Here is a 24,585-nt window from a genome sequence, read left to right as displayed (position 1 = left end):
ATTTGTAAACTTTTATATATAATAAATAATTATTAAATATTAAAATAAAAACAAAACACGGGATGGGTTAAGAAATTACGGAACGGGTTATATTTCAGAAGGATTTATATGGCGGCCGAATTTGAATCAATATTTATATACCGCTTTAATACGGGTTAAATCCTCCGTGTATTAATAATTGTCTCGTAGACTCGTGGTATACCGTTACTTAATAACAATTATAAACTATAATATAAATAAATATGTTATAAAGAGATACAATTTATAAAATATTTTTATACTAACTTTAAAATTATATTATCCCGCGGTGTACCGCGGGTTAAAATCTTGTTATTTAGTAAATTAATAGAGGTAAACGAGTTTAATTAGTACAGGGCTATGAATCGTATTCAATTCTAATTTCGCCGAGATTTGAGTTCGTTTGACGAATGTTCTCTCCCAATCTATCTATTGTTCTCCTAAACCATAATATTCCATGTTACCCATATCTATGGGCTCAACCTCTGAAGTCACTAAAAAAAATATCAGTGCAAAGTGAAAACAACATAAGTCCTTTCATCCATTTCGCTTAGTTAAGGCCCAATTATTTATGGCCCAATAAGAGGACGATCGCGTTTATAAAAATTCACAAAAGTTCCTCTATATTTTAGTTTCTTTCTTATCAGACCAGATTTTTATAAATTCGATCATTTGATTATATGAGACCGGAGATGTGCCTTTAGTCAAGTGGTTAAGTCCATTTGACTCCGCTTTCCCCACCGGAGTTCGACTCTAGTAAGTCGCGTTACCCCGCGTAATAGGGATTGGTTATGGATCGGGCCTTGTCGATCAAAAGATGTCAAAAAAAAAAAAAAAAAATTATATGAGACCACCATAGACATTGTGTTATTCCGTAGTCATTATTTCTGTTTTTTATTTAAAAAATGAAATCATTATTAGAATACGGGCTTCCAACTCAAAACCAATTGGCAATGAGTGGAGAGGCTCATATATCTTATATACTAGTCAAGATCCCTTGTCCTTTCCAATGTGGGATAATATTATCCCTAATACGCCCCCTCGAGATGATGGCTCTAGCCATTGATCTCGGTATGCTCGGGCATGGATCGGCGGGCCAACTATTGGGCCGGGCCGATGGTGGATTGGATTTAGACATGTACGGATCGGGCTCTGCTACCATATTAGAATATGGGCTTCCAACTCAAAACCAATTGGCAATGAGTGGAGTGGCCCATATCCCTTATATATTACTTAGGATCCCTTCCAACTTCCGATGTGGGACATTATGTCCTAATACGCCCCCTCGAGATGATGGCCCTTTGGCCATTAATCTCGGAATGTTCGGGCTTAGATCGACGGCATCAATTTTGGGCCTTCTCGATGATTGGACCATCTTTTGGTCGGATCGGGTTGGGCATGTGTGGATCGGGCTCTCATACCATATTAGAATATGGGCTTCCAACTCAAAATCAATTGGCAATGAGTGGAGTGGCCCATATCCCTTATATATTACTTAGGATCCCTTCCAACTTCCGATGTGGGACATTATGTCCTAATACGCCCCCTCGAGATGATGGCTCTTTGGCCATTAATCTCGGAATGTTCGGGCTTAGATCGACGACATCAATTTTGGGCCTTATCGATGATTGGACCATCTTTGGGTCGGATCGGGTTGGACATGTGTGGATCGGGCTCTGATACCATATTAGAATACGGGCTTCCAACTCAAAACCAATTGGCAATGAGTGGAGAGGCCCATATATCTTATATACTAGTCAAGATCCCTTGTCCTTTCCAATGTGGGATAATATTATCCCTAATAATCATGTCAATATATAAAGTTTAATTGTATTTTGCATCTAGTCTATATATATCATCATTTGTTACAAGATTCTATCATTTATACAAAATTACAAATTATGGTCTACCGTAAAATGTAAATGACCATTTATTATTCACGATGGACTAGTTTTATATATTGTTAACGGATGAATCACCTAAGAGTGCGATACAATGACCGAATGACGAACCACATTCATAATCAACAATACTTTACCTATTGTATCTCCACATAAATTGATTATCGTAACTCTTATTTTTTTGTCGATATATTTGTAGCTGCTGAAGTTCAGAATATGACTCATGAAAGGCGGGAATTATAAATTAATGTGTAATTTTTGTTTTAGAAGAGACAAATACATTCTTACTACGTACATACATGAATAATAGATGTATAGTGTTTAAATTAAACATTTGAAATTACATACAATCATATATATGAAAGGAGGCTATCTCTCTCCATCCTTCCGCCACGTCAGCATTTTTGGCTCTTCTGGAGATGACACATCAGCTTTTATTCGTCCAATCAAAACATTTCATTAATACACATCAGCTTCTAATTATAAGTGTCAAATGGAATAAAGAAAATAACCCATAACGGATGGACCATATGTGTTTTAGAATCTATTAGAGTGCAATATCTATGGGTCGAGCCCATTTCATTGATGGCTTAATGCTTTTAAACCCAACAAATATTCTAATTTCCCACAAGACTTTAACAAAATAAATCTCTCCCACTCTCTGCTCGATCATTCAATATAAAAGAAGAAAAATCTCAAGGCAAATTTCTCAACTTCGTAAATTTCATCATTCATAGTCTCCCTTTCTGTACATCATCTTTCTTTAGAACAAACGTTTTTTACGTTCTAACTGCCAGAATGGAGGCCACGGTAGAAGTTACACAAATACATATTCACACTCACAGCTTATGGAATTACAAACTTTCACTACTATAAACTCTATAAATACTCAAACAGACATTGTTTATACCGGATTATATGTGTTTCAGACAACATCAGTAAATGTTTACCAAGGTGCAAGGAACATAAAGACGATACATAACCACCATCATGTACAACCTACACGAGAATTATAAAATGAAAACATCAGATACAACTCAAGTTGACAATATCGATATACACAACATTGAATAGCTACTCACCTGAATTATCACTGAGGTGGCGGTATTTGTAACAACTGTCAAAACACAAATATTCTGTAGCGTCCTTTTCAGTATCGTTTCATACTCCCTTTCAACTTTGCTATCAATATTCAAAGCAAAATTAATTCAGATCTAAAAACCAAGAATCACTTGTACGTCATACTCAAGCAACAAAACACGCCTCCTGATGAAAAACTAAACGCATTTACGATTACCAATCTATCCGGTTTAAAGCTTCCTTATGACTTCAAAACAAGCCTTCTCAGCATTTTCGTTCTTCTTCTTTCCTGCTTTAGGTCCGTATTGTGCAGATTGAACTTTTGTATCCCCTGAAAATATAAACGAGAGAGTTCAATGAATCCCATTCAAAAAGGATAAAATAAAACTTTGTACCCATAATAGATATTGAGAAAGCTGATAAAGTACCTTATGACCAATTAGCAGAGCCATGAGGACGATGAAGGATATTACGGGAACAAGCAAGAGGTCTCAGCTAACAAGTAAGTCTTTTTCCCGGGTTATATTTCAAGTCAAAAAATAGATCTAATCTTAAAAAATGTAACTACATAAGATAGATTTAGTTTTATTTTTTTTAGGTAGGATAGATTTAGTTTTGAACAATCAATAATTTTTTCTTCACAATTTTCAAAACAAACCCCCGCGTAGCGTGGGTATTCATCTAGTATATATAATTAAGTAAGTAGCAAATTAAGAGAGGCTAAACAGGTTTAGTTTGCCGAGATTTAAATAATGATTCTCTACCAACAATATACATTTTGTTTTCCAAAGCCATAATATTCCATGTTACCATATCTATGGGCTCAAGTCACTCTAAACTATTAAACAAAGAAAAAAGTCACTCAATCCTAAAAAGTGGACCTCACTTCAATGAAATTGAAAAAGAAAAATAATCAACAAACTCGATCGATCTACCAAGAGAATTAAAACAAACACTCCAGCAAAAGTTAATAATCAAACACAAGTGGACCTCGCTTAATCCAAACAAAAACCCTTCACGTAAATTAAATACAATATGGTGGTTCAACTTTTCAACAATCCACATGAAATATTTTATCTTTTTTTGTTTGTTCTTATACATTTGATTGAAGTAATTGGGAGAGAGAATGCAAATTGTAGAGAAGGGGCACTGTAAGTGATGGAAAACTCCACCTAATAATAGTTCGTTTGTTAACCTTTCACCATCAGTTTTTTTTCTTCATTCATGTTTTAGAAATCTATTTTATTTCACCAACCTTTGAAAATTCAACTTCTTACTTCTTGCAAGCTAAACGCACTGTTTTTCCTCTGTGACTTAGTCAGAAATTCGAGGTGTTTATCTTGGATTTGAGTTGTAGGACGTAGATAATTGATTTTGTCACGAGTATATGATCAACGATGATATTATTCGTTTTTAGTGGTCTAGTTTCTCATCTGATAAACTTTTCAAACAACATGTCATATAGTTGTTGCTTTTCAAACAACATGTCATATAGTTGTTGCAAACGATTAAACTTATAAATTATATTGATTAAAGTCAGAGCGAAAAAAAATCGTTTAGGTTATATAATTTTCCATTTTCTAACGGTTAAATTAGTGGCGGCCGGTGTTAGACATTGTTTTTGTTTTCTAGGGTTGGTAAGTACAATAACAATACATTTCCTGGAGTTAAGTAGTTGTCAAGTAGATTTTTAGTTTTGAACAAATTAATCCTTGAGACTTTTTATGTAACTATTAATTTATATGATAAATAATGAAAGGTGATCAAGGGCTGGGAATGTCGTGGTTGCATGCATGGAACTTGGAAGGTCAGCTGCTTCTGCCTAACTTATCCTCCCCGGCTCCCCCAATGATATGACCTATCTGCCCTCACATTATTTCAATCAGATCCTTTATGTCCACAATTATTGTATGAAACAAAACTGTTGCGAGATGGAAAACCGAGATTGATCGAGCAGAATCACTAACCGATCGATATCAATCAACATTGTAGAAAGACCTAGCAGACATTGTAGATGTAGATGTAGATAGTTTTGAATAAATAGTCGTTTATATTTCTAGCTAATGAATGTATTTTGTAACTTCATATTTACAAAAGTTCAATGTAATTATTTTACAACTCTTTTTGCGTTCTTAGAAATATATCATTAACATACGCTCATGATGAATTTGATCTTACCCAAAATTGGTCTGATTAATCTGATCCGAAAAATCATTTTGTTCCATCCATCACCTTAAGAGAACATATATATCAGAAATCCAACATTGAAAATAAAATGAGACCAAAGGTAATTTATCAATAGATATAGATAGGGATCAATCCACTTACCAACTGTAGGTTTTGAGTAAACCCCAAAAGTTTAAAATGTAAAACTTTGGATCGAATCAGTTTGGGTTCAAATTAGATGGCACATCTATTTTGATATCATGTGAAGATTCATGCATGTGCATTCAAATCAAAACCAATGTGTGGATTGATTAGCGTCCTTTTTCTTTTTTACAACGTAACTTTGAATTATGATCAGTGTCCTATAACTATATTACTCCAAAACTATAACTAAAATAATAACTTTGAATTATGATTAGTGTATGTTATATAGTATATCGCTAATCTTGATATGGTGGCTATAAATATCAAGTTTAATAATGTGTGCGCAAATTAAAACGTGTTATATAATGATACCTAGCTTTTTCCGACGAATAATGAACATGAGTTTTAATTTGTATAATAAGATATGTTTGGTAAAAAACAAAAATGGGAAATGTGCTGAAAAAAGGGAAATGTGAACATGCATGAATTTGGTAAAGGTGGCGTAATTAAGGAGTAATAAGGACCCAGTAATATAGTGGATATTCGAGAAGAAACTTTTCTTTGTGAACAAAAACTACCTACGTGTAAGGAAGTTACCCTCTCTATAAAGCCCACATCGCTTGAGTCCTTCCACGACTCATAACTCATAGCAATATCTAGTTTAAAAAAAAAAAAAAAAAGCAAAGAGAATGGAGTACAATAAGCAGAGAAGTATGTTAAAGGTGGTGTTGTTGATGATGACAATGATGTTGGCGTCCCAATCCGAGGCTCAGCTGAACCGTGACTTTTACAAGGAAAGCTGTCCGTCATTGTTCCTTGTGGTGAGACGGGTCGTGAAACGGGCCGTGGCCAGAGAGCCTCGCATGGGTGCTTCTCTCCTTCGTTTGTTCTTCCATGATTGTTTTGTCAATGTAAGTTTTTTTTTTTTTTCAATGCAAAAAAGAAGCATGCTTAGTATTTTCCCATGAATTACTCCTAAAATTTAGTAAATGCTAACAATATGGTTTGACAGGGGTGTGACGGATCCTTACTGTTGGATGACACACCATCTTTTTTGGGAGAGAAAACCTCAGGACCCAGCAATAACTCTGTGAGGGGGTTCGAAGTGATCGACAAAATCAAGTTTAAGATTGAGAAAATGTGCCCGGGCATCGTCTCATGCGCAGACATTCTCGCCATCACTGCTCGCGACTCCGTTCTCCTCGTTAGCACCTCTACCCTTTTACTCTTTAGAAACCCTTAGAACTCAGACCAAAGACGAGCATTTTATAGGGTCTTCTCATCAATCTCAATATTTAACACTTCTTAATATGACTAAACAGTTAGGTGGACCGGGGTGGAGCGTGAAACTTGGAAGAAGAGACTCCACAACAGCGAACTTTGCGGCCGCTAACTCTGGGGTCATTCCTTCTCCGATCAGTACCCTCAGCAATCTCATAAACCGTTTCAAAGCCCAAGGATTGTCCACACGTGACATGGTCGCCCTCTCTGGTGCTCACACCTTTGGACGAGCCAAATGTGTCACATTCAGAAACCGTATCTACAACGAAAGTAACATAGACACCTCTTTCGCCATCGCAAGACGGAAGAGCTGTCCCAGCGCCAACGGCTCCGGAGACAACAAGGAAGCCAATCTTGACGTCCGCTCTCCTGATAGGTTTGACCACGGGTACTACAAGCAACTTCTCAGCAACAAAGGTTTGCTTACGTCAGACCAGGTCCTCTTTAACAATGGTCCCACCGACTCGCTCGTCATAGCTTACAGCAACAATCTCAACGCCTTCTACCGCGATTTCGCAAGAGCTATGATTAAGATGGGTGACATCAGCCCCCTCACTGGATCCAAAGGTCAGATCCGCCACAACTGTCGCAGGCCCAATTGAATATCTTTACTATACGAAGCCGATTGAGTCCAATAATCATCTCTCGTCAACTGTATATTTTTTATGTGCTATCTTCTTCGTCAACTGTTAAAATTAAAATCTACATCTTCTTTATATAAAATAAAACTATAAACATGTACAAGGCAATATAGAGCAAATAGATAAAAGTTTGTGGCTATGCAGTTTTCCATTTTACGTTACTGTCTATATATATTCTCTTCTTACATTGGCTGGTTCAAAAAAGTAAAAATTTTAAATTCAATTGTGAAAGCTGATTTGTTCTAAACTTTATGCTACATAAAAAAAAAAAAAACTTTAAGCTACGATTTATTCAAATGTTATTCACCCAATCAAGCATATGAGTAGATAAAATATGGTGGCAAAATGTGAGCCGTTGGATGAAAAGTGAATTGGCGAATGAGAGGACAAGTGTGCAAAGTCATAAGGTAGACAACGACACAGAGGAACAAGTGGCCTCTGCTCTTCTCCCTCAATTAAAAAAAATTAGATTTTTTTTTTTTTTTTCTGATGTGCGTGGACCGCCAATGACGTTTAACTTGGTTTTCATCTCTTCTTCTTCTTTCTTCTTCTTTCTTCTTCTCCTCCATTTTTTTGTTGGAAAAAAAAAGAAAAACCCAGAAATAAATAAGGAAAGAGAAGGGGCCTTTAGGGGCGGATAGAGAGATCTACACGTCTTTGTACTAGAGATCTCGGATTCATTCCCAGAATCCTCTATCGTCACCGGTGATTGTCTTTTTTTTTTTTCTCTTGATCATATATGTTTTGTTTTCTCCGTGCGAATTGTCGATTACATGTTGAAATTTTGGGTTTTCTGATTGTCGATCTATGCTTTTGTTCTTGATATAGAGGAAATGCGGTCATGGGGCAGAATTACATAACCGGAATGATTAGTTCTGGTTTAGGGCTTTAGTGTTGAAAGTTTGTGTTTTGACTCGTGATCGATATTATCAGCTTTGATTTTCGTTATGATCGAGATTTAGTAAAAGTATCCCATTTGTGTGAGCAACGTTTGTTACACTGGTTGTAGTAGAAGAGAGATCTCATTGTTTTGTTTTTTTTTTTTTTTACTTGACAGGCTCAATTTTCTACCAAGACTCTGGGAGGTTTATTCATATTCGGCACTCTCTTGTTTTAGAAACTCAAGAAATGCTGGATGATGTGTCCTCCTATCACTAGGGCATTAGCTGCACGAGCTCATGAGGTTATGATGACTCATGAGCTACCACAAACTCTGAGCTATCTCTGGAGCAACTAGTGTTTTTTTTGGAGCCTGATAAGTTTGTAGATTAGATGGAAAATAAGCCAAGTGTCTTGACTGATAAATATGATGTTGGGAGGTTATTGGGTCAAGGTACTTTTGCCAAGGTGTATTATGGAAGGAGTATTCTTACTAACCAGAGTGTTGCTATCAAGATGATCGATAAGGAAAAGGTTATGAAAGTTGGTCTTATCGAACAGATCAAGAGAGAGATCTCTGTTATGAGGATTGCTAGACACCCTAATGTTGTGGAGCTATATGAGGTCATGGCAACAAAAACAAGGATCTACTTTGTTATGGAGTATTGTAAAGGTGGAGAGCTTTTCAACAAGGTTGCCAAAGGGAAATTGAGAGATGATGTTGCTTGGAAATACTTTTATCAGCTTATCAACGCAGTTGATTTTTGCCACAGCCGAGAGGTGTATCATCGTGACATTAAGCCAGAGAACCTATTGCTGGATGATAATGAGAATCTCAAGGTATCTGATTTCGGGTTAAGTGCCCTTGCTGACTGCAAGCGACAAGATGGCCTCCTCCACACTACTTGTGGCACACCTGCATATGTTGCTCCCGAAGTGATCAATCGAAAAGGCTATGATGGTACTAAAGCAGATATTTGGTCTTGTGGGGTGGTTTTGTTTGTCCTATTGGCAGGCTATCTACCTTTCCATGACTCAAATCTGATGGAGATGTACAGGAAGATAGGGAAAGCAGATTTTAAGGCACCAAGCTGGTTTGCTCCAGAAGTACGGAGGCTGTTGTGTAAGATGCTAGACCCTAACCCTGAAACTAGAATCACCATCGCAAGAATCAGGGAGAGTTCTTGGTTCAGAAAAGGTTTACATATGAAGCAGAAAAAGATGGAGAAACGAGTCAAAGAGATGAATTCTGTGGAAGCTGGTGTCGCAGGCGGTCCAAATGAGAACGGAGCAGGTCCAAGTGAGAACGGAGACAGGGTCATCGAGGAAAACCAAACAGACGAACCTACAAATTTGAACGCTTTTGATTTAATTGCCTTGTCTGCTGGGTTTGATCTGGCAGGACTTTTTGGAGATGTGTTTAACAAGCGAGAATCTAGATTCACATCCCAGAAACCTGCTTCAGTGATCATATCTAAGCTGGAGGAAGTAGCACAACGATTGAAACTGAGCATAAGAAAGCGGGAAGCAGGTTTGTTCAAATTGGAACGATTAAAAGAAGGAAGAAAAGGGATTCTATCGATGGATGCAGAAATATTTCAAGTGACGCCAACCTTTCATCTAGTGGAAGTGAAGAAGTCTAACGGAGATACTCTGGAGTATCAGAAATTAGTGGCAGAGGATCTTAGGCCTGCTCTGTCAGATATTGTATGGGTTTGGCAGGGCGAGAAAGATGAGCCTGCTTCACAGCAAGAGACAGAACAACAAGAGGAAGAACCATAGTAGTTTTGATATATGTTCTTGTCAAGTTTTGAATTTTGCTTAACACTGAATCACTGATGTGAAACGTATATGAGTTTCTTACATTTTTCGTTTGTGAAAAAAAGGAATCCTGGCATAATATAAAGAAGAAGTCGTTAAATGAAACTCAATGGCAAGACTTTCGAATTGAGAACTTCAATTGCTTTCTCTATTACAGGACGAACAAGAACGTAATAAGCATCCTCCATTCTTTTAGAAAGTGGGATGATAAAGACTTGGACTTTATTGAGATTTAGTAGTGAAGACAAGATCTATAGTAGAGTACAGAGACAATATGTGAATATGGTGCCGTCGATTGCAATTCCATTACACAGTTACAGACAATAGAGACAGATAGAGAGAGTAACAAAACTCAAGAAGAGCGTTTGGAAACAGAAGAGAGATTGTTCCAGAGATAGCGACCACTTGCCATGTCAACGCATGTCCAAAATCCAGACTTCATTGCCATTCCCACCTGACCCCATAAAATCAGAAACCCCCATTAATCCCCCCAAATTATAGATACAATGAAGATCGGAGGAAAAAGAAGAAACCTTGGAGAATCCGGAGACTGAGTCGTCGTCGGCGGGTTCAGCGTCGGTGAAGGAATCGTCGAGAGGATCGTCAGAGGTAGAGTTGAGCTTCTGGAGGACGAAGAACCCAGCGAGAGTCGCTGAAAGGAATATGAGGATAAGCCTTAATGGACACATCTGCTTCTTCTTCTTCTTCTTCTTCTTCTTCTTCTTCTTCTCTTTTCTTGATTTGCTTTTTCCAGTTTTTCTATGAAGGCAACGAAGAGAGAGAGAGAGAGAGAGAGAGAGAGAGAGTTGATGAAGAAGAAGAGAGAGATAGATGAGGAGGGAAAAAAAAAAGGTAAATAACAAAAAAAAAAAAAAAGGTAAGACGAGAAAAATTCAAAGGGTGTAGTTGAAGAAGTGTCAAATTAGGTAGGCCATTCCCTAAAGTCATCTCGAATTTTCAATTTCATATAGTACCTAATTTAACCTTAGATTTCTATTTTATATATGAAGTTAACTTCTTTTTATTTTCTTGTGTAACATTATTATATTCCGACAAAAAAATAATTTGGCCTACTATAATTTTTTGTTGACTAAAGAAAAAGTTAGTGGTTTGGGCAAACCTAATCTGTCAGAACGTGAAGAAAGCATTTTATTATGCTCATTGCTCTTCTTAAGTGATGGCTTTGACAAACAAAAAGATAATAAACAAATAAAAACAAAAGTGATTGTTGACAGTTTTCACTAACTTAGTCGGATCATCATCGTCACACCCATTCACCATCTCTTCCTTATCTCAACATTTTGATTTCTCCCTTCTCTTCCACAACACACATCCTTTATTTTGCCATCAAGAAAAAACAAGCCAAGTAATTCTTTCTAAGAATCTGAATCTTGATTGATCATTATTACTATGGAAAGGGTTAAGAGACAATCCTGACCTTGGTTTTGAGAATCTAGAACTTTGCAAACCTTGCAATTTTGGCAAGGGCAGTTCTTAAGCTTCCTATGCCTGCTCCTGATCTTGAGCTCACCATCATCTGCAATCATTAAACGTTAACCACTTGCTCCTTAGGTCTCATCTTAACAAATTACGTGAATCATATTCATACATACCAGAGGCTGGACAATTGATCTGTTTGCCTTCAACTTCTGCATTTTGTAAATGTTGATATTAGTAAGAACATGACCAACAGATTATTTTTTTTTATTCATTGGCGTCACTATATTCATTTAGAGTATAATGACTAAGACCTCTTCGATTTGCATTGCCCGACGTGCCACATCCATTGGAAAAACCACATCTGTCTTGGTTAAGACTATCTGATACTTTGTATTCGATCTGCAATTCAGTTTTCAGCTGTAAGGACACTTAATCACACCGACATAAACAAAAAATAAGAGCAGCATCGATGATTATACCTCTCCATTAGATTAATAAGTTCCTGGTCTCTTGGCTTCATACCCCATTTGGTGTCAACAAGGAGGCATACCCTTTTAAGACTAGTTCTTGTCGAAACATATTCCTTTACCTGCATTGATCAAAGTTAAACAGATGGGGATCATTGACCTGTTTAGTAATACACAAAACTGAGCAAGCAAAATAGACATAATAAATTCTCTGGCCAGGGGCAGATGCTCACAAGATCTTCCCATGCTTCCTTAACTTCATCTTTTGCAAAGGCAAAGCCGTAGCCTGGCAAATCAACAAGGCGAACCTTCGGACCAAGACCGAAGAAATTGATGGTCTGCACTTAATAGACCCTTTGTTATTACAGAAACATGTATGCCATACAAGCAAGTAGTTCTCAGACAGGGGAATACCTGGGTCAGTCCTGGTTTGTCAGATGTTCTTACAACACCCCACTGTCTGGTCAGAGCATTTAGCAGAGACGATTTCCCAACATTTGACCTTCCTGATCAGAGTTAAGACACCGAATATCCCCACTTTTTAATATAAGTTTGGTGTTACTAAAGTAGTTTAACATGCATACTCTAAAACTCAGAAAAGGTTTCTTGTTGATATTTCTATTATCCTGGTGGGGACAACAATTTGAACGCAGTACCTGCAAACGCAATCTCAGGTACATCAGGAGGTGGAAATGAAGATGAAACATTTGCAGCAGCAAAGAATTCCAATTTATTCCTAAATACCTGCAAATGGGCAAGTCAACATTAGCTTAATAGTCTAGCAGAGAAGGCTTATTATCATGAGGTATTAGAGAAAGGGAATGAAGAATAAGCACATACACTTTCTTCTATACGTTCTCTCTCTGTGCTGGTTGACTGTGGAATATTATCTAATGGAGCAGGAAGCTCTGTGTTGTAGCCGGCCTTCTTTAGCTCAATTAAACGTCTACGCCCCAACAGCTGCCATAAAATGTATGTTACTACCTAGGTAATGAAAATATGCATATTGCGTAAGACACTATAAAGGAGATAGTCATATAAATTACATTTTCTTCCACATAGGAAAGGATCGAATGACTAGGCTGAATTGCACGAAACTGTGCATTTTTCGACATTTCTACGCTTTTCACTGCATCTTTTATGTTCTTGACTCTAAGGCCTTCTGAACAAAAGAAAAGAAACAGCACATTAGGAAAGCAGCAAAGAGATGTAGCCGGTGAAACAGTTTCAAGAAGCACAGAGAACTAACCATCAAGAACGACATCGTCATCTATTCTTTTATTTGAGGTATCATAGGGATCCAGTCGTATCCTCTTTCTCTTCCTTGGTTTATCCTCCTGAATATCTGAACCATCTCCCACAACTCTCTTCTCTGAAAACGCTTGTTTTCTAGCCTTAAAAGACGGCACATCCAAGCTTTTCCTTCGGCTCACATCTGCATTATTATCCAAATCATCTCTCTTCCTGTAGCTCTTTCGAGTAGCATCATCTACCCTCGGTGACTTTGTTTTAAACACACTTGTTGCAGCATCAGTAGAGGTCTTAAAACTAGAAGTAGACCGTTGGTTTCTCTTTGAGGCAGCCCACATGGTGCGTGGGATTTCGTTCACATGGTTATGCTCAGCCTTATTAGGGTAGACCCTCTTCTTCTTCATATACGAAACCGTAGTCTTACTAGTCTTCCGAGAGTTAGTGTCATCATCACTGCGTTGAGTAATGGATCTACTCCTTCCTTTAGAAGAAGAATTAGAGCTAAGTGATGAAAGCTTCAGCCTTATCTTGAGCTTATGACCTAAAGAAGTATCTAAAGACATTCGATGATAATGGTGCTGAAGCAGAACAGCAACTGTGGAGCTACCAACTTAAGACAGCTGCAAATAGTTACACAGAGCAATAAGGCCAAGTCAGATTGCAAAGCCAATCAAATTGTCAGCTTTTTCCACAATTCAAACACAACCCATAGTTTCCGTTTCTGTTGTAGTTAAAAAGCGCATGTCAATTCAATTCAGAGAGTTTCGAGAATTGAAGACGAAACAGAGAGAATCAAAAACACTTTCTAGTTTTCGGTTTGAAAAACAAACCTCTCGGAGACAATGTCGAAGAAACAGAAGAAAGAAGCTTCGTTCCCTTTGCGACGAACGCGATCAGAAAGAGGCTTTGGATAAATTGAAAGAAATGAGATTCCCCAGGGTTTAGTTGTTTTGTTGATGCTCTGCCCTCTGAGGGTTTTGGAGCTAATGTCTCTTATTGGGCTTCATCTAAGTAATGATGGGCTTTGTTGGGCCTGCGATGGATTGTTGAAGGAGAATGATTTATTGGTACCAGTGTTAAGTTGACTTTTAATTCACCAATAAGAGACATTAGCTCCAAAACCCTCAAAACCTTCAAAATAAGACAATAGCTCCAAAACCCTCACTGGGAAATGCGATATAGAGGAAAGAGTTTTACTTCTAGAGGAAACTGCACGATTTTCAATTGAACCAATTAGTATTAGTTTGGTGAAGACAAGCAACCAAAATAAATTGAGTTTAACGAAAATAAAACGACAAATAAAAGGGGAAAAGCCAGAACAAAAGTGAGGAACATGACAAGAAGTTGTAGAGAATAGAGTGATAATGACATCACCGTGAACAATTATAACACATAACAAATATGTATTAAACCAACATATATGTTCATGGGAGCTCTCATAATCTTACTTAGCTTTGTATCTAATGAGGGTCTAAAAGTTCGGGCAATATCTAAGGAGGGTCCGAATGTTAATATGTTACTACATATTTGACTACTGTTTTGTTCTGGTTTAGATGTTAGTTGACATGCGCAAAAGAGAGAGAGAGAGAGAAAAAAAAAGGTAACATATTGAGACACTGACTACAAAGGTTGCATCTAGAACTACCCCACGAGCATATTACTATTTTATGCTCATTCATCATTACCATTTACTACACAAAATGTGAAAGATCCTTTCTTTGAAGTTGATAAGTCACAAAGGTAAAACTCCACAACAATTTAAAACCCATTGCGTAAGATTAACAAAAGATGTTACCTCTACCCACGGACTAAGTTCCTCCGATATATCCTTCAAATCCACCTACGAAGTTACAAACTTCATATTACTCAGACTTCGCATATAAATTATTTTAGTAAATGAAGTGAATTTTGAAAGAAGATGCTCACCTCTGTTCTCTCCGCAGGGTTTGTATTCTTTATATCTTTCCATGATTTACCATACCTGCACACCAACAGAGCCAACAAGATGATGTGATATAACCTAGATGTATCGCTATAGATAATGATAATACGGGACTTGGCAAAGAGTGTTGCATACTCTCTTTAACTCTTTACCACAGAGCTTCCACTTCTTCAGGCGTCCAGAATTTCTTTGGCCTTGTGAAATGGGGTTTCGCCAATCCGCCCTTTCTCTACATTCAGAGGTACCAGGGTTGGTAAATGAGGCTGAACTCTGCCAGACAATGTTCCCTGACTATACGAATCTTTCTCATGTACATTATCTTGTCTCTTCGCAATCAAACCACAACTTCATGAACCAAAGAAGAAGACTTTAAGAAACCATCTTGAGGGAAAATTCACCGGTGCTTCATTGTGGATTGCATTGCCAGGTTTTTGTCCTTGACTAGTGGAAGGGTCAAGTGTCCTTGAATCTATAACAAATAATCCTGCAGCTCTTGAGCAACCATTTGATCTCCGTTATCAAGACTTGGTTCATGTGCCTGTTCTAGTGCACCCGTTGTCTGCTGCTCGTCCCCTGCATTCACCTTATCCATCCCACTCCTTGAATAAAGGCCTCGTGCTTACATCAACAGCAGTTGGATCCCCTCTCTCTTGTCAACAAAATCGACCTCGAGAGGAACTCCCAAGAAATGCCCGTTCTTTAAGAAGCTGAGTGTGAAAGGAAACGGCCATGTAACCTAATGTTAGAATCTCGAATTCCCTGATAGAGCTCACGATCCTCAAGCGCGCCTTCTTCAAATCACGGCTCACCGAATCTCCATTAGTAACGGAATGTTGCTGCAGCAGAAGCTTATCCCATTGATAAAATGATTCTCCATTAATCTCGAGGAGGTCAAGCGTTGGGAGTCGGAGGAATCTACCAGTTGCAGCGCCGAAAGCACATTCACAGGGGAAACCCTAGGATTGTGTTGTCGAAGGAGGAAAAATTTAATAACCCATTGATCAGTAACTAACTTCCATTTTGATAGCAAAGTTGTAACCTTTTGCTGATGCAATGTCGCCGGAGAAGACAGATAGATTTTGTTAATGGGCCGATAGTTGGGCCTGAAGTCAAAGCTGATCAAACGGTGCGGATGACAAACAAGTGTCATTAACAAGTGCGTATGTAACAAGAGAAAACTGTTGATTCCTGCAGATAGGAATGAAGACATAATAGTTTCCGTCCTTACCTACCAAACAACTTTAGATCATTTCATCCTCGATTATAAGTAACTGAAAATTCAACTTAAAATGTAATTTCATAATATAAGTAGGCCTGGGCACAAGTACTCGTTACTCGGTTGATACTCGCAGCTCGCTACTCGGCTCGTACTCGCCTTGAAAAAACAAGTACCCGGTGTTGTCAAGGCAAGTACCAAGTAATATAATTTCATTACTTGCAAATAAGGGTCAAGTATCAAGTATCATAATTTTTTTTGATACTTGGCTCGTTACTCGCCCCGTTTCGATACTCGCCCCGTTACTCGCTCCGTTACTTGCCCCGTTACTCGCTCCGCTACTCGTCCCGTTTCATATTACAAGATATAAAGACCATTAAACATTTAAACCCAAGTCTAAAATTATAAAACCCAATTTTGAATACCCGCAAGTACAAGGCAAGGATCAAGTACCAAAAATAATTCGGTTACTTGCCTCGTTTCTACCCGTTACCCGTTTTGATAGTGCCAAAATGTGAAAATATATCCCATATCTGAGTTTCCAAAGAAAAAAAATCTTTGAATTTGCCTTTTTAATAAACAAACACACAAATTGGACTTGTTTTAGTTACCTTATTAAGAAAAAGGCCCATAAACGAAGCCCAAAATACTAAGTTAATTTTTTGATAGTTACCATTGTCCCACATCGACAAAAGATGTACGATAACTAGAAACTTTTCCTTATATAAAGAGTAAAATTATTCATTAAAGATAACAAAATTTGTAGGCTTTTACCATTTGAAGCCCACAAAATTTGTAATATTACGGGTACCAAGCCAAGGCAGGTAACTCGCGGGTTTGTCATATTTTGACAAGTACCCGTCACTGCAAGTACTCGTTTAGAGCGGGTCAAGTACGGGTCTATTTTGTAGATACCCGGACGGGGCGGGTCGGGTCACGGGTATAGCCAAAAACCCGGGTACCCGGCTTGTGCCCAGCCCTAAATATAAGTTCATCATCTGATTTAGGCATAAATTATGAAACTAAATAGCAAGTGTCACATAATACAAGTTTTCTTATAAAACATATATATTAAAATAAACTGGTAGCGGCAATTGTAAAACGACCATTCTTAGCTCTGGTTTTCCGCTTCAACTTTTTCATGTGCATTTTTGCTTTCCACTTTTCTACGAAGCTCATCTCGAAGGAGGATGGACTCAGGTGACCTGCAGTATCAAGAGCAAAAGATAACAACAAATTAATAACAAGTTACGTTCTTAACTACGATTCAAATGACCAGGAGTGTACCAGGGGTGTATATGACCACGGCAAGTTCTCACGTAGTTGACGTATCTGCGGTTGGAAAGAATACCATGACAACGTTTACACCCTTTAAAGTTAGGATAGGCAACATATTCGACTGTACGTTTAGCCATCCTAACCTCAAGCCTCAAACTTCCCAAGTAACTTCCATCTAGTGCTAACGCCTTCTCTTCGTCCTCACACAGATCAATGAAAGCAAATCTGAAAAAAGAAAAGGAGTAAATATTCTTCTCGTTTGCATTTAACTTTTAAGTTGTCAGAAATTGGAGGAACAAGTCACAAACCCTGCGGGAGAACCAGTTTGACACTCTATCGGAACAAAAACCCTTGAGATCTCTCCACATGAACCAAAGTATTTTTTCAATGCGCTCTTGACATCATCCCTAGGAAGGGAACAATCGAATCCCCTAACCAAAATGGTTCTCTCATTGTTTCCAAATGCATCTTTATCTTCAAAACAGCAATCATATTCTTCCACCTTTTTTGGGTCAAAACAAGATATTTTTGGAGTCAATTCCCTAGGAGGTTAATATTTTCAGGTTTATAAACATAAGGAAGCTCTTAAAAATACTAATATAAGCTCATTAAAAAAAAAAACAAAAGCTAGATGAATCTTCACTGCTTGGAGACTTCTTAGTAGCGAATTCATTTTCATAAACACATATTTAGCGTAACTATTGAAGACAAAAAGCCTTTAAGAGGTTTGTGAATAACTGATTAGCAATCTTTTACCAAGAATAACAAAAGATGTTTTGCTTACTTTTTTCAATGCAGTTTTTTCATCTTCATCAATTTCCTGCACAAAATAGATGTCGTTCAAGGCAATAATGAATGAAATATCCTATGAAAAATTCATAAAGAGAAAAGTAGAGCCAATGAGGTTTAAGAGGAAGAAGTTCTTAAGTTTCAAAGGCACACGTCTTAAGTTCTTAAGTTTAAAACAGGTTAAGTTAAAGGCTGCCTAAACTTGATGATCAGTTCATAAAAATACAGAAATTAACGAATCTGAACTGCTTTAATTATCATAAACAACTAAACAAGTAACTAGAGAGCCTTTTGAAATATACGTGAGAAGCAACTATAGCAGTTAGCACAAAGGATCATGGATGGGTAAATTTGTAGATAGTGTAAACTTTCTAGGTTCCCAGAATTTAATCTTCAACATGTAAATCCGCTTTTGTGGGCATTAAATCCACCAATACGTAAAAAAAATTCCTCCTTGCTTATAGCCATCTTAGTAGCAGGATTTGATTTTCATAAACAAGTAAAGTGTAAACTTATTAGGTTCCACAGAAGATTACCTTTTTTTGCTTCTTCAGAGTTACTTCCAAATCATCCAAAACTTTCACACAGCAAAGGAAAAAAATTAAAATCTCATTCAAAAATCCATAGATGTCTGTTTCTTCTACATAAGAAGAAACATAAGCAGAGCACTTATAGTTCGAATTGCAAGACACTATATGACTGAATAAAACACATGCATAAAAATAAAGGATAGTACATAATTACTTACCATTCTGCGAAGGCTCCGTGGTAGATTCAGCCTAAAAAAATATCAAAAACAAAAGTAAAGTCCATTCAAATTGAGAAGAAATCATTAATACAGAAAATTGGTTAAAGACTGAGTAAAGAAGAAGGTCATAAGGAGAAAAAGATTACATCTGTGGATGCGGAGCATTTCTTAAGCCGCTTGCCCATTGAGAAGTTGAGATGAAAAGACAAGAGCTAGATGACTAGATCTGAACTGCTAAGAGACGAAAACCCTAGACTGCATTTTATTAGCCTGGTTTCAGCTGGGCTTTTGTGGGCTACTTATTTTATCCCCGTAATGTGACAGTGGCCCATCGAGGGGGCGAAAACTGCTTACCAGAACGAAAGCATTCGTGAAATCTCAGCCGTCAATGTTTTGACTCCAACAAATTGGAACCATTAGATTTTCTTTTCCTATATCTATACCGGAATCACTAAAAAATAAATAACCTTTTTGTTGTAGAATATTGGAAAAAACCCGAAAAAACCGTCATCTATTTTTTTTTTGCCGTTTAATACGTGTACTATTAAATTTGGAATAAAAATACCTCGTTTAATTTTGGTTGTCTTTTAAAATCTTCGTTTTAAAAAATTGGTAAAATCGTACCCCCGAGTTAACGACTGTTAACTTTGCTAACGGAAACACTAACTGCGGTTAAACCTTAACGCATGGTGTTTACGTATATATATATAGAATCGCTTTTCCAACTTGCACAAATATATTATCTTAGTCTGGTGGTTATACGTGTGTTGAATATTCCTCTCGAACCTCACCTCCGTCACTTTAAAACGTTTTTTTTTTTTTTTGGGTCTTCGTCTTCTTTGTGAAGTATATGCGCAGACTAAGCATCTCCTTTTCAATCCTCGATTTTCCTCAGTTTCTGAATCTTAATCCATTGTTTGTTTGATTAGCGCCTCTGCAATTTGAGAAGTTCATGGAAAAAGTTTGGATTTTTTCGAGAAAAATAGTATTTAGGGATTTGGAATCATACCCGAGTAAAAAGAAACTTATGGGTTTAAGGAGTTTAGGAATCTTAAATCACTTGTTTGATTTGATTATATATGTCTGACTTTGGGTTTTGAATGTTGTTTGATTAGATCCAATTGTGAAGTTTTTGATGGAGCAAATGCAGATCTGAGATTTTGTGGACACTTTTGGGTAGATCTAATTTCTGGAGAGAGATCGAGAATTGCTTTTGTTTTATTTCCAGATTTCGTTGAATATTAAGATACATCTAACTAGTGTTCTTCACATGTGAATAGATTTGCATTTTGTTTCAAGAATTTCTCAATTGAGTGCTCTGATCTCTGAGTTTCTGGGTTTTGGGTTTGGTCTGGAAGCCATTGAGTAGGAGAAGAGGAAGACAAAAGAGAAGGAGAAAAAAAAACTAAAAAAAAAAACGTCAATATGGACAAAGGGGATTCGAACCCAGGTTTAGTTGGGAAGTGTGCCCATATTTAACCATCTGGCCACAACAATATATTCGTAAGTCTTCGGACAGAGAATGTATATATATACTTAAATACCATGGGTTAAGTTTTAACTGCAGTTAGTGTTTCCGTTAGCAAAGTTAACAGTCGTTAACTCGGAGGTACGATTTTACCAATTTTTTAAAAACGAAGATTTTAAAAGACAACCGAAATTAAACGAGGTATTTTTATTCTAAATTTAATACTACACGTATTAAACGGCAAAAAAAAAAATAGATGACGGTTTTTTCGGGTTTTTTCCGTGTAGAATATTACATGGACTACCATTAATATTTTTAATTTGAAAAACAAAAAATCGGAAAATGGTGTTTGTGTCCATTTGATATTTGTTTTTTTATATTAAAAAAAAACCGAAATTAAATCAATAAATTATTAACTACCCAATATTTATGAAAATCATTTGAAGTAGTTTCTATAAAATTAAAAATTTAATAACTACCCAAAATTTATAGAAATTTTTTAAAATAGTTTCCATAAAAAAATCTAACTATTAATTTCAAAAATTGTCTATATGTAAATTTATTTAATTTCGTATTATATTTTGAGATATTTCCGGAAACAAAAAAAATTTAATATCATCATATATTTTAGATTTTAATCTATTTCTTTAAGAAAATATACTAATAAATTCTGATTCGTATAGATGGAAGGAAATTTTTTTGAAATTGTATATAGGTTGACTTATTTAATTTGGCAAGCTAATGTTAGATATTCCAGAGACAATCTAATTTAATATAATTAAAAATAACAAAGCATAATTTATTTTTGATTTTTAAAATTTCCATAATAATAAAGTGATATCAACGGACCCGTAAAGATTGCTATGTATTATATAAATTAGGATCTTAAGCTTCTTCTCCAAGGTTAGCTCAACCTAAACCGGAAAAAAATGTCTCTCTCTTGCGAAGCTCGGGTTTTGCTCACGGAGGAAGAAGATGTCAGAATGGAGGACGTGGGCCGGCGACCGGATGAAAAAACTCGTGGGTGGCGAAGGCTCATGGATCCAATGAAGGTGGGAGTCACGCGCCGGAGAAGGTCTTGCGGGATGGTGTTGTGGAGGATCGGACGGAGAAGCTCGCGGGGTCTTCGTCGTGGCGTGGTGAAGGCACAAGGATCGATTGGTGGTGGGAGTCAGGTGCCGGAGAAGGTTGCACGGGATGGGTTGATGGAGGCTCGGAGGGAGATGCTCACGGGGTCTCCGTCGTGGGTGGGGAAGGCTCATGGATCGATTGGAGGCGGGAGCAAGGCGGTGGAGAAGGGCTCGCGGGGTGGTTTGGTGGAGGATCTCACGGAGATTCTCAAGGAGCCACAGTCGTGGGTGGAGAAGGTTCAGGGATCTAATGGTGGTGGGATTCAAGCGCCGGAGAAGGTTTTGAGGGATGACTTTGTGGAGGCTCGGATGGAGATGACATTTCCGAATGGGATAGACGGCGAGGCTGCAATCACGATAGGGCAGGAGGTGATTGAGGCGATGAATGGCTTGTACCGACAGTGCATGATTGTGAAAGTATTGGGTAGGCACATAACGATTGAAGCGTTGAATCGGCGATTGCGTGAGCTTTGGAGGCCACAGGGGAGTATGTTGGTGCTGGATTTGCCGAAACAGTTTTTTATGGTAAGGTTTGAGATGGAGCAGGATTATTTAGGGGCGGTGACGGGCGGTCCATGGAGGGTGTTGGGTAGTATCCTCATGGTTAAGGCCTGGTCTCCGTCTTTCGATCCGATGTGTGATGAAATTGAAACGACTCCGGTATGGGTACGGATTTCAAACTTGCCAGTGAACTTTTATCATAGGGCTATCTTGATGGGAATTGCAGCAGGGGTAGGGGCTCCGATCAAGGTAGATATGACAACGTTGAAGGTGACGAGAGCAAGGTTTGCTCGGGTGTGTTTGGAGGTCAACTTGAAGAAGCCATTGAAAGGGTCAGTGTTGGTCAATGGTAACACGTACATAGTGTCTTATGAGGGGCTGAATAATATCTGTCCTATTTGTGGAGTTTTTGGGCATGCTGTGAGTGTATGTCCAAGTCGGGTGTCGGGACGGATTGCTCAGCAGAAGCAGAAGGAAGTTGGTCCGAATCGGGGGGGGGTGAAGAGTTGGGTGTTAGTGTGGATGGTTTTACGGAGGTGCGGAGACAAGGGAGGCAGGCATTAGCTCCACGTGTGGTGTTTGGGGCTGGAGGGTCGGGTGGAAGTGTGGGGATTATAGATAATTCTCAAGGGAATGGGCATGTCTCTGGGGAGTTAGTGACTTCCAATAGATTTATGAAGTTGGGAGGAGAGGAGGAAGTACCGATGATGCAAGAAAGAGAGAAGGCGGTGGCTGAGAATAAAGAGAATGAGGCTTTTCAGAATTTGTTAACCACCGGGATACCTTTGGTCCAAGGTCAAGGGAAAGTGCAGGAGGGGAAGATCACGGGTGAAAGAATTGGATTAAGAGGAGGTGAGTTTAAACAGAGGAGTATGGGAACAAAATTTGTAAGGAAAGGGAAACCAGGGAAGCCTAATGCATCCATGAAAGGCCTGGTGTTTGGGCCTATAAGAGGAGAATCAAGGGTTTTTAATTCTGGGAAACGACTAAGAGTGGAACAGGAGAATGTTGGCAGACTAGGTGGGGTTTACAGTATTGGCAGTCCGGAGATAGTAGCAGGGGAAGGCCAAATACAGGACAGAAACAGCTAAACTGCAATATCAGGGCAAAAAGAAAACAACAAATAAATGACAAGTTTCCTTCTTAACTAGGATTCAATAATCAAGAACAAATTAACGTACTTGGGCATCCTAAGACCTCCATTAGTTGCAACGAAATGGTCATGGAAGCGCTTCCTTTGAACAAGGACACAACGTTCACACTTTTTAAAGTTAGGAAAGATATCAGAACCGCTTCTAGTATTATCCATCGCAACCTCAAGCTTCATACTTCCCAAGTAACTACCATCAAGCTTCATATAAAGTTACAAAATTGGTATCACTCACACTTCGCAGATATCTTGTTCAAGTAAATGGTGAGTATTTATTTTTGAAAGGAAATGCTCACCTCTGTCTTCTCCGCGAATACTGCAGGGTTTCCATTCTTTATATCTTTCCATGATTTACCATACCTGCACAACAACATCAACAACAAAACGACAGTGCTATAATCTTAATGAGGTCCTAGATATATCACTAATGAATATTGATAATAGAGTACTGGACTAGGCAAAGAGTGTTTGCATACTCTTTTTACTCCTTCCCTCAGAGCTTCCACTTCTTCAGGCGTCCAGAATTTCTTTGGCCTTCTGACATGGGGTTTTGCCAATCCGTCCTTCTTCAATGGAGATACATTCAGAGTTACAGGGGTTGGTAGACGAGGCCGAACTCTGCCAGACCACGTTCTCTGACTATCAGAACCTTTCTCATTTACATTATCCTGTTGGTTCACAATTAAACCAAACCTTCATGAACTAAAGAACAATACTTTTAGAAAGTATCTTAAGGTAAAATTCTCTAACACTTACTGTTGCTTCATTATGGTCTTGACCGCGTGTTCCAGTCCTATTCACCCGAGTAGGCTGAGGAGTGACATCTACTGAGTGATTAATTGCAGTGTTAGGTTCTTCCCCTCGCCTAATGGAAGGGTCGATGTGTCTTTGAATCTCTAACAAATAATCCTCCAGCTCTCGAGCAACCATTTTGTCTCCCTTATCAAGACTTTGCTCATGTTCCTGTTCTTGTGCACTCATTGTGTGCTCCTCCTCTGCTGCATTCACATTATCAATCCCATCATTCTCCAGACATTCCATTCCATCACCATCAGTAGCGTTCTCTCTATCAATCCCATTAACGTCCTCCCTTTCACCACGCGACTCGTCCCCCCCAGCCCCCTCTGTTTTCAACAACATCACCCTCTACGTTCACAGCCTTGCCTAAAAGAAACCTTCTTTGAGAAACTGATTCAAGAGAGAAACTCCCAAGTAATGCCCACTGTTCTTTGAGAAGCTGAGTGAGAAAGGAAATGGCAGTGTACCTGATATTA

At 38.1% G+C, this 24,585-nt stretch overlaps 5 protein-coding genes and 2 pseudogenes across 8 annotated transcripts; 2 read left to right on the top strand and 5 right to left on the bottom strand.

Moving 5' to 3' along the window:
* Nucleotides 1-2,779: 2,779 nt before the first annotated feature.
* LOC9302336 lies at nucleotides 2,780-3,451 on the bottom strand (annotated as a pseudogene).
* A 2,415-nt stretch (nucleotides 3,452-5,866) lies between these two features.
* LOC110228651 (peroxidase 67) lies at nucleotides 5,867-7,416 on the top strand. The gene is made up of 3 exons (XM_021026567.1): nucleotides 5,867-6,220; nucleotides 6,322-6,513; nucleotides 6,632-7,416. Exons 1-3 carry the CDS (start codon nucleotides 5,999-6,001, stop codon nucleotides 7,190-7,192), a joined length of 975 nt encoding a protein of 324 aa, XP_020882226.1. The 5' UTR covers nucleotides 5,867-5,998; the 3' UTR covers nucleotides 7,193-7,416.
* Nucleotides 7,417-7,774: 358 nt separating this feature from the next.
* Nucleotides 7,775-10,036, top strand: LOC9300648 (CBL-interacting serine/threonine-protein kinase 10). The gene is made up of 2 exons (XM_021026559.1): nucleotides 7,775-7,936; nucleotides 8,289-10,036. The coding sequence occupies exon 2, from the start codon at nucleotides 8,504-8,506 to the stop codon at nucleotides 9,890-9,892; it is 1,389 nt and encodes a 462-aa protein (XP_020882218.1). The 5' UTR covers nucleotides 7,775-7,936; nucleotides 8,289-8,503; the 3' UTR covers nucleotides 9,893-10,036.
* A 16-nt stretch (nucleotides 10,037-10,052) lies between these two features.
* On the bottom strand, nucleotides 10,053-10,746 carry LOC9300647. The gene is made up of 2 exons (XM_021026577.1): nucleotides 10,465-10,746; nucleotides 10,053-10,385 (listed from the first exon to the last, which is right to left on the bottom strand). Exons 1-2 carry the CDS (start codon nucleotides 10,618-10,620, stop codon nucleotides 10,284-10,286), a joined length of 258 nt encoding a protein of 85 aa, XP_020882236.1. The 5' UTR covers nucleotides 10,621-10,746; the 3' UTR covers nucleotides 10,053-10,283.
* Nucleotides 10,747-11,057: 311 nt separating this feature from the next.
* Nucleotides 11,058-14,044, bottom strand: LOC9300646. Of its 2 annotated transcripts, none has more exons than XM_021026555.1 (12): nucleotides 13,920-14,044; nucleotides 13,088-13,709; nucleotides 12,885-12,997; nucleotides 12,679-12,798; nucleotides 12,495-12,582; nucleotides 12,253-12,344; nucleotides 12,072-12,176; nucleotides 11,851-11,960; nucleotides 11,683-11,770; nucleotides 11,545-11,580; nucleotides 11,370-11,468; nucleotides 11,058-11,265 (listed from the first exon to the last, which is right to left on the bottom strand). In XM_021026555.1, the coding sequence occupies exons 2-11, from the start codon at nucleotides 13,650-13,652 to the stop codon at nucleotides 11,385-11,387; spliced, it is 1,401 nt and encodes a 466-aa protein (XP_020882214.1). In that variant the 5' UTR covers nucleotides 13,653-13,709; nucleotides 13,920-14,044; the 3' UTR covers nucleotides 11,058-11,265; nucleotides 11,370-11,384. The 2 variants fall into 2 exon arrangements, with proteins under 2 accessions (XP_020882214.1, XP_002864570.1); XM_002864524.2 differs by having other exon boundaries at nucleotides 12,885-13,000; nucleotides 13,920-14,043.
* Nucleotides 14,045-17,229: 3,185 nt separating this feature from the next.
* Nucleotides 17,230-19,316, bottom strand: LOC9300645 (polyadenylate-binding protein 2). Of its 3 annotated transcripts, XM_021015469.1 has the most exons (8): nucleotides 19,209-19,316; nucleotides 19,063-19,093; nucleotides 18,851-18,891; nucleotides 18,310-18,390; nucleotides 17,834-18,027; nucleotides 17,669-17,750; nucleotides 17,535-17,579; nucleotides 17,373-17,452 (listed from the first exon to the last, which is right to left on the bottom strand). In XM_021015469.1, the coding sequence occupies exons 1-8, from the start codon at nucleotides 19,245-19,247 to the stop codon at nucleotides 17,444-17,446; spliced, it is 522 nt and encodes a 173-aa protein (XP_020871128.1). In that variant the 5' UTR covers nucleotides 19,248-19,316; the 3' UTR covers nucleotides 17,373-17,443. The 3 variants fall into 3 exon arrangements, with proteins under 3 accessions (XP_020871126.1, XP_020871127.1, XP_020871128.1); XM_021015467.1 differs by having other exon boundaries at nucleotides 17,230-17,452; nucleotides 17,535-17,750; nucleotides 19,209-19,315; XM_021015468.1 differs by having other exon boundaries at nucleotides 17,230-17,452; nucleotides 17,535-17,750; nucleotides 18,310-18,345; nucleotides 19,209-19,315.
* A 3,992-nt stretch (nucleotides 19,317-23,308) lies between these two features.
* Nucleotides 23,309-24,578, bottom strand: LOC9302334 (annotated as a pseudogene).
* Nucleotides 24,579-24,585: the final 7 nt, after the last annotated feature.

Source organism: Arabidopsis lyrata (genome assembly GCF_000004255.2).
Source record: "Arabidopsis lyrata subsp. lyrata unplaced genomic scaffold ARALYscaffold_8, whole genome shotgun sequence".
NCBI lineage: Eukaryota > Viridiplantae > Streptophyta > Magnoliopsida > Brassicales > Brassicaceae > Arabidopsis > Arabidopsis lyrata.
Note: the sequence above shows the minus strand (reverse complement) of the source record. Positions and strands in the feature narration are given on the sequence as shown.